At 33.8% G+C, this 16,428-nt stretch overlaps 1 protein-coding gene across 21 annotated transcripts in view; it reads right to left on the bottom strand.

The window, feature by feature from the left end:
* The window catches only part of LOC116428110 (uncharacterized), a 134,480-nt gene that overhangs the window by 8,971 nt on the left and 109,081 nt on the right, over positions 1 to 16,428 (bottom strand). For all 21 annotated transcript variants that reach the window (XR_012998201.1, XR_012998202.1, XM_031979288.2 and 18 more), the window contains 6 exons: positions 12,240 to 12,496; positions 6,053 to 6,116; positions 2,865 to 2,960; positions 650 to 750; positions 288 to 419; positions 21 to 194 (listed from right to left, as the gene is read on the bottom strand). Coding sequence is in view for 19 of the 21 variants with exons in the window: in XM_031979288.2 (XP_031835148.2) it covers positions 21 to 194; positions 288 to 419; positions 650 to 750; positions 2,865 to 2,960; positions 6,053 to 6,116; positions 12,240 to 12,496 (824 nt within the window). In the remaining 2 variants the exon portion in view is untranslated. The remainder of the gene's footprint in view (positions 1 to 20; positions 195 to 287; positions 420 to 649; positions 751 to 2,864; positions 2,961 to 6,052; positions 6,117 to 12,239; positions 12,497 to 16,428) is intronic.

Raw genomic sequence — 16,428 nt, 5'->3', positions numbered from 1 at the left:
TAGCATTTTTCTGAACTTACTTTGAATCGATCGAGAAACTCTTGCTGCCGCGTGATATCTGTAGCCAAGATCAATGAACTAATGTGTCGTTGAAGTTCTGGTCTGACATTATCGGGCAATTGATCGGAAACGCCGCTTTCTAAAAGACATCCTATCGCCGACCTCCAATGATGATTTTCAAGAACTGAAGTATTCTGGAACCACGCGCTCGCAGTTAATAAGACGTCTAAATCCCAGCCAAATTTGACTATCACAGTTTACATACATTTTGAAAACATTCAACTCACTTGATAGAGAGCAGCCAGGTGATTGCTGGTAGCGACGAGAAATGGTTGGTTGACGCCTGGATGATCCAAATCGTGTGTCACCGCTGCTATCAGCGAAGCCATGATCTCCAAGTTGGTTAAGTGCATTCTAATCTATAATTGCGCAACATATAATCTTTATTCCATGTTGATCCATTTATTCATTTGTCTTTTATATATATATATATATAAAATATATATATCCTTTTGTTTCCGTTATATTCGATATATTGATTTATTTACTTTATTCGAGTTTATTTTAAGATGGCGACATAGTGGCCATTAACAGTTACAGAATATATAACTTGTGGTTCTACATTTGGTAGCCGAATATTGGTACTCACTTTTTTCTCTTGGAGGAAACAGTGCATCGCTTGAGTTACATCCGTCGCGTGTATACTGTTGTGGTAAGGATTTGTACTGTGATAGCCCTCCTCGATGAAGGCTGGTATCAAATAAGTACAAAGACGATTAAATACTGTCTTTGCATGAGTCATTAACAGATCAACGTGACTAACTGCATTTTTTGGAAGGGTTTTAATTTTAATTTCAAAATCTTTAATTAGTCCTTCATGTATGTAATTTTATCAGTTCTATGAAATTACTTTTCGTTTTATGAAGTTAATCATTTTGACAAGACACCCAAAATATCCTCATTTCAATTTCCTTTTAAAATGGCTTACGAAGTTTATTTAAAAAGCAAATTTTTGACGTTTAATGTCATTACAACGTTGTTAGCGACTACATCGATGTGCGTTATTCGGAAAGAATAAAATAAAATAAAATTTGACTAATTATTTGAAGAAAGTTTTAATCGATTAGGTACTTAGAAGCTGTTATAGTTTTGCTTGGTAAGACCTTCAAGTCTACTTTCCCCATTAATTCTCTTATTTTCATTAATCTCCAAATCATCTCTACATGGTCTTCCACCGTACTCATCATCATTAATTGTTACATAAAATCTTAAAGAAACTAATCTCCAAAGAGTTCTAACCACGAGGTTATCACAGCATAACGTCTTCGTCAGTAGAAATTTTGATGATTAAATATTCTAACGCATACCTTTACGCGAGTTTCTTCCACATTATTGACCAAAGAAGTATCTTAAATATTCACGGTTGCTCTGATACGCGGTACTGCATATATCCTGTTTGTATGGAAATCTTCTACAGAATAAATAAATAATAAGCGTCGCGCGATCTATAAATATGAATACACAGCATAAGGGGATCGTTTCTCTTGTGGGACTCTCCCCTTTTGAATATTTAATGATGACGAATAGCTTCCGACCTGTATTTTAACTTGACGATGACGTAAAAATTTCGTGTCGAAAGAAAGTAACAATTATTAATAGGAACCGCAGATTCCGTCTCGACGGGAATATCATGAAACTCGGCGATACAGGGGATGGGAAAAGGCGACGAGGGCACGGGGTGGGGATGGGGGTAGCGATATTGCGGAAATACTCGTTCAATTCCGCAAACGCGCTAAGTAAACACTGCCATATGCTGTTATAACTACACATACAATACGGAGCGATTCGAACGCAGGGAATCTATGCGAAATGATGTAAACATGCTTCACGCACAATTCTGCGAGCTGCATGTTTCATAGACGATTGAAAAAGGTCACGTCCTTTTAATCAACTTCTGTATTATTTTAACACTAACTCGATTTAACGAGGCGTCTGTTAACGTACAAAGGACCTGAAAATGATCTGGGAAATGGTAAACTATCGTAGTGACTAATAATCAATTTATTGATGATTAACTCTTTATATCTCGAAGTACAGTGGGTCCCCGAGTTACGTCCTTTTCGACTTATGTCGCTCACTCCAGAATCAATTAGGACGTAAGTCCGGGGCCCCACTGTATGACATTCTTTAATTTAGTAATATATTTCTTTCAACGTAAAAATTTCTTCTCATTTATTGGGGTTGATGTGCAATCATTATAAAGACTGTAATACGTTTTTTATCGATTTCTTTGGACATTTGTTACAGGATTTGAGTGAAACATAATTTAACATAATTTCTTTTTAATATGAAAAACGAACTTTATAAAATGTGAAGCATAAACTGTCTACAGCATTCCACCCTGTCACTGTCCTAATAGCAGGAACAGGGGCTTAAAACTTGGTATAAAGCAATTTCTTCGAGAGATCTATCGAATGGTATGTGTGAAGGTCGATTTGGCTTGGAAGGCACTTTTGCCCCTCCTTATTCGGTTACGTCCTTTGCCTGACTTATGGCTAGGACACCTTTTAACGGAACGAAGAGTGTAAAATTTGTTTCCGCGAGGGTCTGCCGGTCAAGCCCCGGCTTAACACCCCCAGTACTCCAACACTTTCGTCCCTGACATAAACCAGGCCTGTACGAAGCCTTAACAAATTGTATGTTAAACTTTCACTTTACTACTATATTTGTTCAGATAGTTTTCGAAAAGTCCGATATATGGACATTGTGTATACTATCATCTAAAGCCTATTGAAGAACAGTTTAGCTTCAGAACAATTGGGAAGGGTATAAAAATACTTATAATGGTGCAGTAGTGCTCTTACCGAATAATTTCCACACCGTTACCACGTCTAAGTTGAAGTGTTGTAACAGTCCATACCAATGAAAAAGATGGACGCATAATACTGGTAGTGATCGTCCTGAAAAATAATTTCAAAACGTCTTTTGTTGAGATACGTAATTTAAAGAATAAAGTACTTAGAAACTAAGGATAATAAATAAAGTGATTAGGAACTAAGGAAATATTACATGTATGTATGCTACGAATTTAGATATGATGCCCTAAATATAAAGAGACAGTTCGGTAACATATTTTTTACGTGTGTTAATAATTTGAAGTGTAAAATTAAATACTTTGGTGTTTCAAATGTGAAGTTAATGTATCTGCTTTTATACTTTTATACTTTTAAAAAAGTATGTTACCTGACATATTTCTCTTTTAGATTACTTCTTTGTGCACGTAGAATCAACATAATCAAGTTAAACAGAAATATTGCAAGTATTATCTTTAATTGCTATTTAAAATACTTGTTTCGACAAGTAACATATTTTATTTTCAACATTATAAGTACGATTTGAAATCAAATCCACTTATTACTTAAAGTAAGATTTTCCTGAACACTGCAAGCTGTAGCTATGACATTGAGTTCAATAATAGGTACTTCAATACAGTGATATTAAACGAATCTATCGACTTATAAGAATGATTATCGTACGCGACTATATCGAATGACGAATTCTATATCAGTAATGAAATTCAGCTAATTTGTCACAGTTGGAATTAGATTTATTACATGAATGGACGTTTACTAAGATTTACACGTAACATGTAGGAAATATTGGAATTTGCATTAACATACAGAAATTCGAGTTCGAGGATACACGAAAATTCTATGGTAGATACATTGAATGATACAAGAGCAGTTCCTGGAATGTAAGTACAAGTGCGCTCTTGTTGGGGACTGCTCCATCCGATGCTCGTCTAGTTACTGTCTCTTCGATTTTCGTTTCCGTACTAACTTCGAAAATTGGTTCCAATCTGTGTTCTAAATTGTTCAAGTAGTTAAAGTTTGTTAATGATTGGTTCCCTATCTAGACATCGAAAGGAAGAGAATATTCTATGATTTGAAATTCAGAATCAATTTCTGTGACCCCTGGTTCAGCAGTGTATATTCTAAAATTGGAGCCAGACAAAGACAATTCAAATCGCACTTTGAAAACATCCATGAATTTGTGGAAAAAGGCATAAAGGCATCAACTTGTTTATTAAATTGTTTTTATTTATTAAATTTCTTGAATTTGAGAGTGTAACTATAATTAACACATAGAAATCTGATTATTAACTTGCCTTTTTCCTCGCAAGAATAGATTTAATTATTAATGTGAATGCGAATACAATTATCATACCTAATATATTAATTGTATCTTTCTATAATGTTTCCTATATGATAAATAAAATTCAGTTTTTGCAGAACATTTACTAAATTTAAAACACATTTCACTAAAAAATTCCAAATTATACTAAAATTAAATATTTCTCTTACACTGCCTATTATCACACTCATTTTATGAACATGTGATCTGAGAACATTTCTAAACAGCTGTAAACTAAATGTACAAGCAAATAATGTGTGTTCGATTTATGTAATCTAATATCAACATAATGGTTATTATATTGCTAAATAATTCCTTCGTGGGATTTAAAAAATGATTTCAATGAAAAAAAGGAAGAAATTTTTTGTGAAATATCCATGTCCAGTAACCGAAGAAATTGCAGGCGAGACTATGACAAATTGAATTGTTCCACAGTGCACGGTAACCCATTGTCAAGAGAACAGAATACTTTGATTTCCGGAAAATTGCCGACGATTGTTCTCAGAAGTCGTGTTTACGGAAAACGGAACTTTTTAATTAAGTTTATACCGTCGATAGGTATTGTCGTGCTACGCTAAAAGAGCTAATTTGAAAATTTCAGAATTCCTATTTGAAGGGAATGCTTTAGACGTTCGAAGGGAATTGAGCGGAAATAAAGGAATTACTCCGTAAAATAGAGTATGCACGAGCACCTTCAATCTAATTGTAAGAAAAACACGAAATAATATTAGTGACACAAGTTTAATAGAGATTTACTATTAAAACAATGATAATTCTAACGTTTTCAAATTTTGTTATGCTATTATTGATCCAAACTAAAAGATGCTGATATAAATATTTCTGTTAACACTTTACTTAATTTGAACTTTTTAAATATTGAGTATTAATAACTGAAGATTTTTTAGTAAATTCTACAACAGCAATAGCAATTACAATTTAACCCCTAATATCATATCAGCTCGCGACGAAAGTTTCAAACGTTCCAAAGTAAATAACGTTCAGATTTCGTCAAATTTAATTATCAATCCTTAACTTCTGGAATAAACGTGCACATAGAATAAATATCAAATTCATATCGATTTTTTAATAAATTTTCTGTTGACAGTTGGAACAGGATTTTTTATAAAAATATTTATTTTCCTTGAAAATGATAACTTAGTTAACGTACATTATGAATATAAATGTATTTTCCTAAATATTTTTATTTGGAACCTAATGGGTTAGTTGGCTTTCAGTTACATGAAGTTTTGATATTTGCACATTTTTGCATTTTACATATTATGTGATTCGATGGAGCTCTACTGGAAATGTAAACCAAGCTAGCATGTCGCGAAATAGAAACTCGTGGACGAAGAATAATGGTAACGCGAGATCATTGCAAGATGAGGGAATCTCCAAGGAGAAAAAACGAGGACGACGTTGTTGGTGTGCGCTTCTTGCATTCGCAATACTTCTCATCCTCTCTCGTTTCTGATGTTGCTTCTAACAAATTTTTTCTCTGACTGGGCGACGCCCTTTTAAGATTTAAATTGGGCTGCATCGACCAAATCGTATTATCTGCATGAATTTTTAACAGCAACGCATTACGGACTTTGAGGACGAACATGCAATTTTTCAAAATTATGTTTAACTTTTTTCCGGTCGTATGTTCACTGTCAGCCATTAAAGTTCGTCGACGGTTCTACTCATATAAAACCTAATATTTATGGTAAATAAAACTTTATTATTGTAAGAAGCTTGTCCAAACATTTCAGAAAATAATTTTGTTCAGTCACGCGATCAACGTGTTAATGTTACTATTTACATACTTGTAGCAGCACAAAAAAGAGTAAAAATATACTTTTGTACAAATGCTTACCTCCTGTCACTGTTTCTAGTGTAAACGCATTAAACCGCCAATTCCCAGCCTTTTGTAATACGCACTGTAACAAATTATTAAAACATAATGCATTAACATTCGTTAAATAAAGAAAGCAATTAATATATTTTCATAGGATAGTTTTGAACATACGACAAAATTGAAGTTACAGATTTCCAATATTTACTGTAAATATATTCTGAGGATAGCGATGTAGAAGCACCATTCTATACATTGGACATATGTAATATTTTATCTGTTGAGTCATTTCGCAGCAACCCGATCACATTTTATTATTGGCGTCGAAATTTCGCGTTGAACGCGAATTTATAACATAATTCAAGTTATACAGCTCATTTCAAATTTGTAGATAAAATACAGCTCTTTTTTAAGATTCTTCCTTAGTTTCATAAAAATACGTATGTATACACTTATGAATTATTATTTCGGAATGTATTGACAAATACAAGGTGATTCGTTTTTGATTGATTTTAAGCCAGAAGATTTAACTCATTACGATAATTCCTAATTTTAAAGTTAATCTTGAGAAATTGAAAATTATGAACAAATTCTTTAATAAATTTCTGCGTGAAGTTTGTGAGCTTTTAAGCGAGATAAATTAGATCATCTCCCTTGAAATTCTAATTATGAAACGAAGGGTGCTGTATGGCACAGGTGGTATGGACAGCAGTAGTAATAAGGTAGTTGAGTGTGCAACTCGTTTGCCTAAAATGGGGCACATTGGATATTTCAGCAGTTTGTTATGGCACTATTGATGGAGTTATTGTTAGACGTATCGTTTATAAATGATTTATAACACAAGTAAAATTTCCATACCAAAAACTGTATTCTCCTTGACTGATGCTTGCAGGACACGTTCGCATTTAACATTACAATTCAACAGTATTACGCATAGCAGTCTTTATCAAAGTAACATTTTTCCATTATACGTTTTCCCACTGTCCCATTAAAATCTATGCAAAATGCATTTGAAAAATAAGGTGAGGTTTTCAACTTACCATTTCTGTCGTACAATTTATAAATGATACGTACAATGGTGAAGAATATTCATATAATGCATGAAATCACTGCGTTATGCTAAGAAGAACATTGAGCAACTATTAATGTTGAGAATTACTTAGAGTGACTTGTAACTGTTGCAAGTTTATTATCTTTTCTGTTAAAATGACTATTGTATCGTTAGATTTCATTTTATAGTGTTAGTTTGTAAAAAAATTGAAAAATATCTAAAAAGGGTAGTGCATGAAGGGTATCTCGGTTGCTTTAAATATTGTTTCAACATGTTTAAATGCTTATAAGGTTATCAAAATATATATCATTTTACTTATCAAAATGTATATAATAATTTCCTTGAAGAAATATTTACACAATTTTTATAATTTGTGCATAAATTGTTCAATTTTTTAATTTAGTTTTATTTAAAAAACAAAACTTTTCTCGAAATTTTCCTTAAATGTACGAAATGCCTTCGCTTAAAAATATTTTGGAATGATTCACCTTATATTCTTCCGCATGCAGTTTTCATGTATTTTTTTGCTAATACTAATATTGAGATAAATCAAGATAATATCACATGATCATTCTGCATACAACATTTAATTGTGAACTATATCGTTCCTTCGAGATGAAACGATGAAATATCGTTTGTAGGAACATCTAGATTAGAGTAATTAAATAAATCGAATTACACGAATTAATACATTACAGATTGTTACACTAGGAATGTAAAATATATTTTCGAAAAGTTATTACGGTTACATAAAATAATTGTCATAAGTTGTATTATACGTTAAAACAGATTACAAAATTTGTTACCAGTTCCCTAGAAATAAAAAAACTGTTACAATAACAGATTTCTTAAACATAAATTCTTTACCAATTCTATGTGACAACATATCATCCGAGTACAATGTGTTTTTTTTATCGTCATCCTACATACGGGTAATAAAATTAATTCGTTCCATTCCATATTCTCTTTGAATATATTCTCTTCTCTTTAACCCTTTTAGCGATGTGACCGTAGATGTACGTCTGAATTGAAATGTCCCAGATAGAGTACAACCTCACCGGTGCATGCCAAATAGAGTACAATTATGTGTATACAGTCATGTATTACGGTTGCATACATTATTATCATCCCTTGAATAGATGATTTTTCCAAAAGCAATAATATACATTAAAATGGCCAATTTGTGTATTAAGATGAAATAAAAGAATTACTCAAACGATCCGTATTAAAAATCGTTTATATTTGAAAAGGGAGTTTGTTGTCTAATAACTACAACGTGGATACAGTGCATAAATATATCATAAACTGATTATTATAGAAGTTTCTGTTGAGTCGTAACGGAATTCGAAAAACAAAAAGGTAAACAACAGGTAAACACGTTAGTTAATGGTAATATTGCATACTTATGAGTTCATACTTTAAATATTTAAGAATTTTCTTTTCCTTATCTTAAAAAATGTATAAAGCAGTGAGTTTTGAGAAATGCATTCGTGTGAGTGGAAAGATGACGGATATCAACAGTATAATTACAGATACTGTATTATTAGATAAATGCATCTTTATGTAAATGCTTTTAAAAATGATTAAAACGTTTTTAAAGACTTTTTAAAAATTATTGAATAAGAATAAAGACAAAAATTAAATAGAAGCTTAGTATTACTACTTAATAATTATTTGAGATAATATTGAAATCTTGTAGATCCTCGCAGAATAGATAAATATATCATGTAAAGAAACACAGTATTGTTAACGAAAATTTAATAAAAAGCTTCTTATTTCCCTGAAAAAAAACATTTAATACAGAACTGTGTAACTTTTCGAAAACTGATTACTATTGAAACGTTAACGTGTAATAGAACAATTGATAATTAAATCTTATGTAACGTGAATTAAGAAACTGGAAAACATAAAATAAAGAGAAGTATTTTTAAATACTTTATAAACATTCACGTGCAACTTGCTATCATACATAATGAAAAGATTAGTATTTCCATGTTTATTCCTGTGTAATAAATTTTCTTTTCAATCTATTAGAATAAAAGAAAATCATATGCACATCCATAGATAAAAATAAAAACATAGAATTTTCTGAACATAATTAGTAACGTTGTCCTACAATATATTCATCTTTGACGTGAAAAATGTTTGAATTTTTTTTAGTTTTCCTCATACAAATTGGCAACAGTTTTAAAGCAAGTGTATAACTATTTGAATACCAATTACATGCACAATGTAAATCTTTATTAACATTCTGGAAAACTATATTCGCCTGCATTCATTGGTCATACAAATACCAATCCAAGCGCTTCCTTTTCAGCTGATATGTCACGCGTTTATGTATTTTACATCCTGTGAATAATTTCGCTATGTTATGTAAACATGTGAACCCAGGAACGTGTAAATTTACTTCTAATGAAAGCAGTGACTTTCATACACCGCCAGGTCTCCATCATTTCTGACCAGTAATGTCGTATTAGCATTTAACCGCTTAAATCGCTCAAAGGTTCTGATCGTTCGACCGCTATCATCGGTTTTCCACTTCAATTAGCTAACAGTTTAAGTCCCTTAACCAGTTCGGATTTTATCGATCAGATCCACTGCCGATTTTAATTAACCGGTTTTTATTACTATCTAATGAGTTACGTAAATCAATAGAACGAACATACGTGTCGATCAATTATTATTGTACTCGATCAATTAGCCAGTATCGATTCAAAACGTGTTTGTACACATACTTTTTTCCGCAATAACGTTATATACTCGAATAGCATGCCGTGATACAATCGGGGCTTTTTCATGCTTCATTAAACATGAAAACAATACGCTTCATTGGAAACGTTAATAGCAATGCTCGATAAATCTTAACATTTTTTTTACATTCTCCAATATTCAATAAGCAGCTGTTGTAGATTTTTGTACGCTGAATATAAATTTGTAAATCCTTTTGCTCGGTTACCCTCGATTTCTGAGAAATATAATTTCGAACGAAAATATGGGTTCCTAAGTAACATACGTATACATTATTAGAAATAGGAATCGAAACAGTAAAGTTGCAATCCAATGAGTTATAATCATTATCGTAAACTTATCTTCAACCGCATTTTTCATAACTTTCGCGACGAATCCGGAAATAATGGTACATAATTTTTTTTGTTCCGTAGGCTGTGAAGAATCATGCTGCAACAACATTTTTTGTTGCGGAGCTCGCCCAAAAATCGCCTATTTTTAACACCCTTCCTACTAGATCACTCGTGTGTGACGGGATTTTGAGCACACGTCACTTCACTTCCCGAACTAACACACGCCGCTGCTAACGTAGATACGAGAAAGGAAATAAACATGGCATTTCTGCACTTGACGGAAACGGACTCTCTTTATTTCAGGCTCTAGGGCCTAGGGTTGCTTAGTGGGCCTTCTCGCGGGCCAAAACCAGTGTCGGGGTATAATACTAAACCATTGGATTGAATTGCACTATTATTATTGCACGTTCACCTAGCTGAATGCAACCTCATTAGATAGCATTATTTATAATATAGAAATATTTTCAAACAATCATCGTTTAATTGAGTGAACTATAGTAATTCGATTTGATTGGGGATCACCGATGACCCACATGGTGTTCAACGTGTTAATTGCGAGATTGAGTTATTCCTTTTTCTCCCCTAAGCGAAGCAGATCCTACCCTTATCCCTATTTTCCTATCCCAACCGTGAATGTAAGAAAGTCGAAGAGGTGTTCGAATTGTATGGCGCATATGAACTTGTCTGTGAACAAAATTAGCGGATGGTATGCAAAAGGTTGGCCAGCTCTGGGTTACAGGTACAGTGCGTTACTGACATGAACCCAGCCGACGAGTGGCTCAAAAAAAAAGCTGATTCCGCCATTACGGATGCCTCCCCTTGCTCCCCTTCACTTTTGAGCCGCAGGCCGGCTGGTTCATGTCAGTATCACACTGTAGTGGTAGGGGTGGTGAATCAGGATGAGCAAAGTCCGTCGGGGATGACGCGATGGGCTTGCTCGGAACGATGAAGGGCGTTCAAGGTTCAACGGGGGAGGTGTGTCATCGTGAGCGGATGGTATCACACTCGCAATAGACTGTCGCGTAACACTCCCTTCCAGACTTCTTTTAGACTACTACCAGACTACCACGTCAACGCACTTTTACCGTTCACCCCCAATCGCTCTCTTCTTCTTTTCGCACGCACACCTACTCACTTACACGCTGTCCCTTGCGCCCATAGCTGGAACTCTCGCAGTCACGTGTACGCTTCATTCTCACGGTCCAGTCGCTCAGTATTAAACATTCTTCGCAGCTCTACATCCATTCGAGATCATCCTGTCTACAGTCACACTTTCACATGTTACGCACGGAGTTTTCCTGCGTGACTCTTTTCTTTCTCCTGGAAGCTGTATGCTGTTCCAGGGGAGCTCGATCGTATATGCAAGAACCCTACTCGCGAGGATGCACCGGCTGGGAAATTCAGCCTGCATACACACGTACCCCCATCACCGTTTTTAGTCAATTTTTAGGTATATAAGGGTCACCGACTTGATCATCATCGGGTTCATTCCGAGTCACGATAGACGAGAAATATATCGTGAGATCGGATTCCTAGTTCCTTTCAAACATAACCTAATAGTACGTATAATTTACTGCTGAAACCAGCCCCTGCACTTAGTGCGTCAAAAACCGAGAGAATGCGGCTTAGTGTCCGCGGCGCGGCACACACTGACGATTGTACTACTTAATTGTCATTCAGAATATATTTAAGTGGTTTCCTCTATTTGAATTCAACCTCATTTAATGACCACATCCTTTTGAAATTGCAGTATTAGTACATTCCGACAACGGTACACTTTTGCCGCTCGAAGTGTACCTTATTCAGTTTTAAAGAGTTACGCGGCGAAATCATAATCTAGTTCCAATCGAAGTATCCAGTGGCGAAAGAGACACTGGCACATCTACGATTTCCCTGCTGCCAAAAATCCTCGGTCAATTACATCACCAGTCCTCGGCTCGTAACACCCAAAACATATCGGCGTCATCCAGTTGCAAGGCGACACCACACGTACATCCAATCGGCCATTCACACATTACATCTATGGTGAGTACTGATAAGAATGTGGAAAATTTCTATCCGACGATCAGCAGCTTACCTGGACCAGACCATGGAAAATGTCGTCCAGGATACCCGGTTCTTGGTTCAAGGATCTCGTGGTGAGCCTCTTACGGCGTCGCTTGTGCATCGTGAGGAATCGGCCGGTGGGCCTGGGCCTAGAGTGACCGATATCCAAACTCTCCAAGAGGATTCGGTCCACTTCCGACAAACGTCTGAACGGCGTTTCCTTTGTAGGTTCATCGCGGACTTCCGTCAAGGTTGCCGGTACACCTGGCGTTGGTAATGTAGCGCTTTCTGTAAATCAGCAAAACACAAATGTTATTGTTTTTCTAATTTAATATTTAAATGCAGTTGTCATAAGATTTACATCTATTATATTATGGGACATACTTTCACAGTGTCATTGTTTTACACATACACTTCTTACTTTAACACGTTAACTGCCACGGTGATCATCGATGACCGACACTTCGGAATTGCTCGAGAACAATCACAATATGTAAGATGATTGACGCTGAATAAAAATGTGCAATAGCGTAAATAATTAGATAATAGTGTTAAGTAAAAATTATTATGTCAAATGATCAATAATTGTTTCTATTTACGTTTGCTACGAAATGATAAGCAACGTATAAAATTCTCAAGATTCTGGCGGCAGTCAACGTGTTAACCCTTAGCAACTCCGTTTTTGTAGTATCCCTGGCGAAAATTAAAAAATGTTATATCATAACATTTCTTGGGTTTTTGATTTTTCTTCTTTAGACAAGATTCGCATGTGTAACAAATGTTAGGGTAGTTTCTTCAGCTTTGTTTGTTAAAATATTCAGTGCCATAAATGGTGCTGTAGTGAAGCTTATAGGGTGCAAAGGGTTAAAACTGCGAATAGAATTTCAAATATGGTACATCAATGATGTAATATGTTTAAGAGTATATTATCGTTAACTCTCTACGAAGGATATATTATCGTTAGTTTAAAGGACTCCGCAAGAGAGAAGTTTCCACCAGAGAAGGAGCCATGGAGAAGGATAAGCCATGGTAAGCAAACAGAAATTGCATTAATTCAAACAAAGTTCAATCCAACAAACCAGGATCACCGTATACTGAAATACATTATAGTAGTAACACTTCAGTCAGTGTTTCAACGATAATGGGTTCTGTTGTTGGATTCTGCAAATTAGTTAATATCGTTTGTAGAAGATTGTGTTTAGGTTATATTAAAAGTAATATAGAATGCATATTATTAAAAAAATTTTTAAATACCAAATTTAAAAGAAAATATTTACAATATAAAAATTTGATTGTAATTTTTAATATTAACCACTTTTCTATGACGTTCAGATACATATAATAATAAATAAAAATTTTAATTAAACCGTCGACATTTGTTTTATGCTTAAATTGTAATGATCAAATGGAAGATTAATGAATAATTAGTAACTGTAAAATTTCTCATTTGATGAACATAAATACAAAATATGATTTAAAAATACCACGGCGCTGCATTATGGAATTTATAACTACGTATACGTCCGACTCGAGTATTTTAGTCGAAGCCATACTTTAGGAGTCCAGCTCGTTATTTCAGTTGAATGGGTCAAGGTACAAGTGGTCATCATTGTTAGAAATTTTTATTTATCGAAGACCAACTGCTGCATACATGCAACAATCAATATAGCTGGTTTCCTCTGTGCACCGACTTAACATTAGATTTACGGAGATTTACAGCACAGTTTATTCTATCGCTTTTAGAACAATTGATATGTGCACGTTCATTTACATTTTGGAAATTAGAGGTTTAAAAGTAGACAATTAGGATACATACTCGCGTATTTGCATCAATCAAAGTCGATCCAAACATTTACCAAATAATGTTTATAAAAGTTAATGCGAGTCAAATCCCCTCGTTCTGTAAATCTGACGTTAACACGTTCGCAATCAGTGTCACATATTTGTCACGCTGAATATTTTGTCTCTTGCGTAGAGAAAATTGTTTCACCATTCAAAAATAATGGTCGTGTTTACAATTAAATTACATTCAGTATTTTCTCCCAACCATGTATCAAATTATTATCATTTATCTGAATCATTGCAATATTTTTTAACTGAAGAAAAGATTTCATCATATCCAATACTTGAAAACAGTATTAAATAAATTTTACAATTCTAAGCATCAAATATGGTTTTGGAGAGGAATCAAAGAATGATATGTAATATGAGAAACAATCACAGAAAACGATAGTCGATACATCGACAATTAAAAATAAAAGGAAATAAATATTGACAAGTTTCATTGAAAAACATCAAAAAATGGCATACGTTGTGACATTATATATTACAATATACTACACACACTATATGCAATATAATAGTTATTATGTACCACAATGCAATTCAGCGCCATCTGAATTCACTTGTGAACCATTAATCAAATTAAAAATATGTTTCGGTGTTAATCAAACTAACCATATATTCGTCAAATGTAATTTCACCACTTGATGTCAAACAGCTTCTGCCTCGAACAATTTTTCACCCGACAAATAAATTTTGACAGTACGATTAAACGAATCACCCTGTATATGACGTTATATAATGTAATATAGTATTATATTATATATTATGAAAATTGTCATGCTGACAGGCGATTGTGAATAATTTGTTGTGGAGCAGCAATTCTAAAATAAATCGTAGGGTACTTTGTCTTAATTTGCTGTTAAGAGATATGAAATGTCGTCCAAGTGTTTCACGAGCAACATTTATGTCATGGCCTAGCATTTGCATGACAAGAAAGACTGTGATCATATATAATCACGCATCGTTGTAGCCGACACGATGCCGAATAATAAAATGTCGTAACTAAGTGCCCCACGAATTGTGCAATAGAAGTTATTAAGATGCACGATGCACGTATTAAGTGGCGCACGTTCAACAGGGTGTTGCAACCATGTTGCTTGACAATGCTTTCTAGCCGGCGGTTCGCATTGCGCAAACCTATAATTGTCGGGGACAATTTTTCTTTGGACGATGAATATGCATCCCATCGATCCGCATTAGCGTAATATCCGTACGTTAAAAATACGCTCGAAGCAAATTCAGACGATAATCGATCAGTGCTTTTTTGTCCGTTTTGTATTTACAATTATGCAACTGTAGGTGTTATCTCGTGTTTACCGCTGTTTATCGAGATTTTGCACGTAATTTGTGATAATTGATTAATTGAAATTTTTTACGTTTAATCATTTGACTAATTTAAATAGTTTTTAGTTTTTTATATTCTTTAAATTTACTTCGCTGCACTTAACATGGAGAATGTAATTTTTTTCGAAATTTAATAAATTTTAGATTTTTTTATTAGATCACGAAGTTATTGGAAAATGATTTCTTTTAGGACGAACAGGAATTTATGCGAGATTAAATTAGTACTTGCAGAATAAATAATGTATCTAAGGCGAAATAAAAAACTGAAGCGAGATAAAAAAGAATTACATGTAGATTTGGAAAAATAAGTATAATTGCTGACAAACTTAAAAACCTGGTCGAGAGTGGTTAAAAACCAAGCCTTAAACGGATGAATTTTATTCCTATGTTTCGACTTATTTTTAAATGTTGAATCACCCCCTGACCAGTTGTTCCACGCGTCGTGCTGCATCCTGTATATTTTTACAACGGAGGAAGCAAGAGATGAAACAGAGGTAGAGGATGAATCAATGGGACAGTGCTAATGTGATAACGAGTGATACAATGTAAACAATGTAATAATAGAAATGTAAATATTATAATAATAATTCAACCCCTTGCACTCGAAAATATTTCACTAGAAATATTCAACGTTTTTCAATGAAATGTAGATGAGATTTTTTGAAATGAACTAATCAGGAAACATACATAAATTAAGAAACAAACAAGCAAGGGTTGGTGTAAAAAAATTTCAAAAGATCGTATAAAATTCGATCTCCCGCTTGATAAAATTCTAGATAGACTACCGTAATAAATTAAAAGGATTTAGTTAATTTAACGTAAGTAACTAAAACAAAGAAAAAGTGAAAGGGAGAAAATAGCAATGAATTTTGAAAAAGAATATAAAAAGTCATAGAATATAAAAATTGAAAATGAGAGTAGTTTAAGTCTTACTTCTTTTAAATTGGACTTGCACCATCAGAAATAAAAGCAGTTTACATAATACTGAATTAAGAGAAAAATCTGTATGATTAGTTAGGAAGCGTATGGAA

The sequence above is a fragment of the Nomia melanderi genome, chromosome 3 (genome assembly GCF_051020985.1).
Source record: "Nomia melanderi isolate GNS246 chromosome 3, iyNomMela1, whole genome shotgun sequence".
NCBI classification, from domain to species: domain Eukaryota; kingdom Metazoa; phylum Arthropoda; class Insecta; order Hymenoptera; family Halictidae; genus Nomia; species Nomia melanderi.
This window is presented reverse-complemented; position numbering and strand designations above follow the sequence as displayed.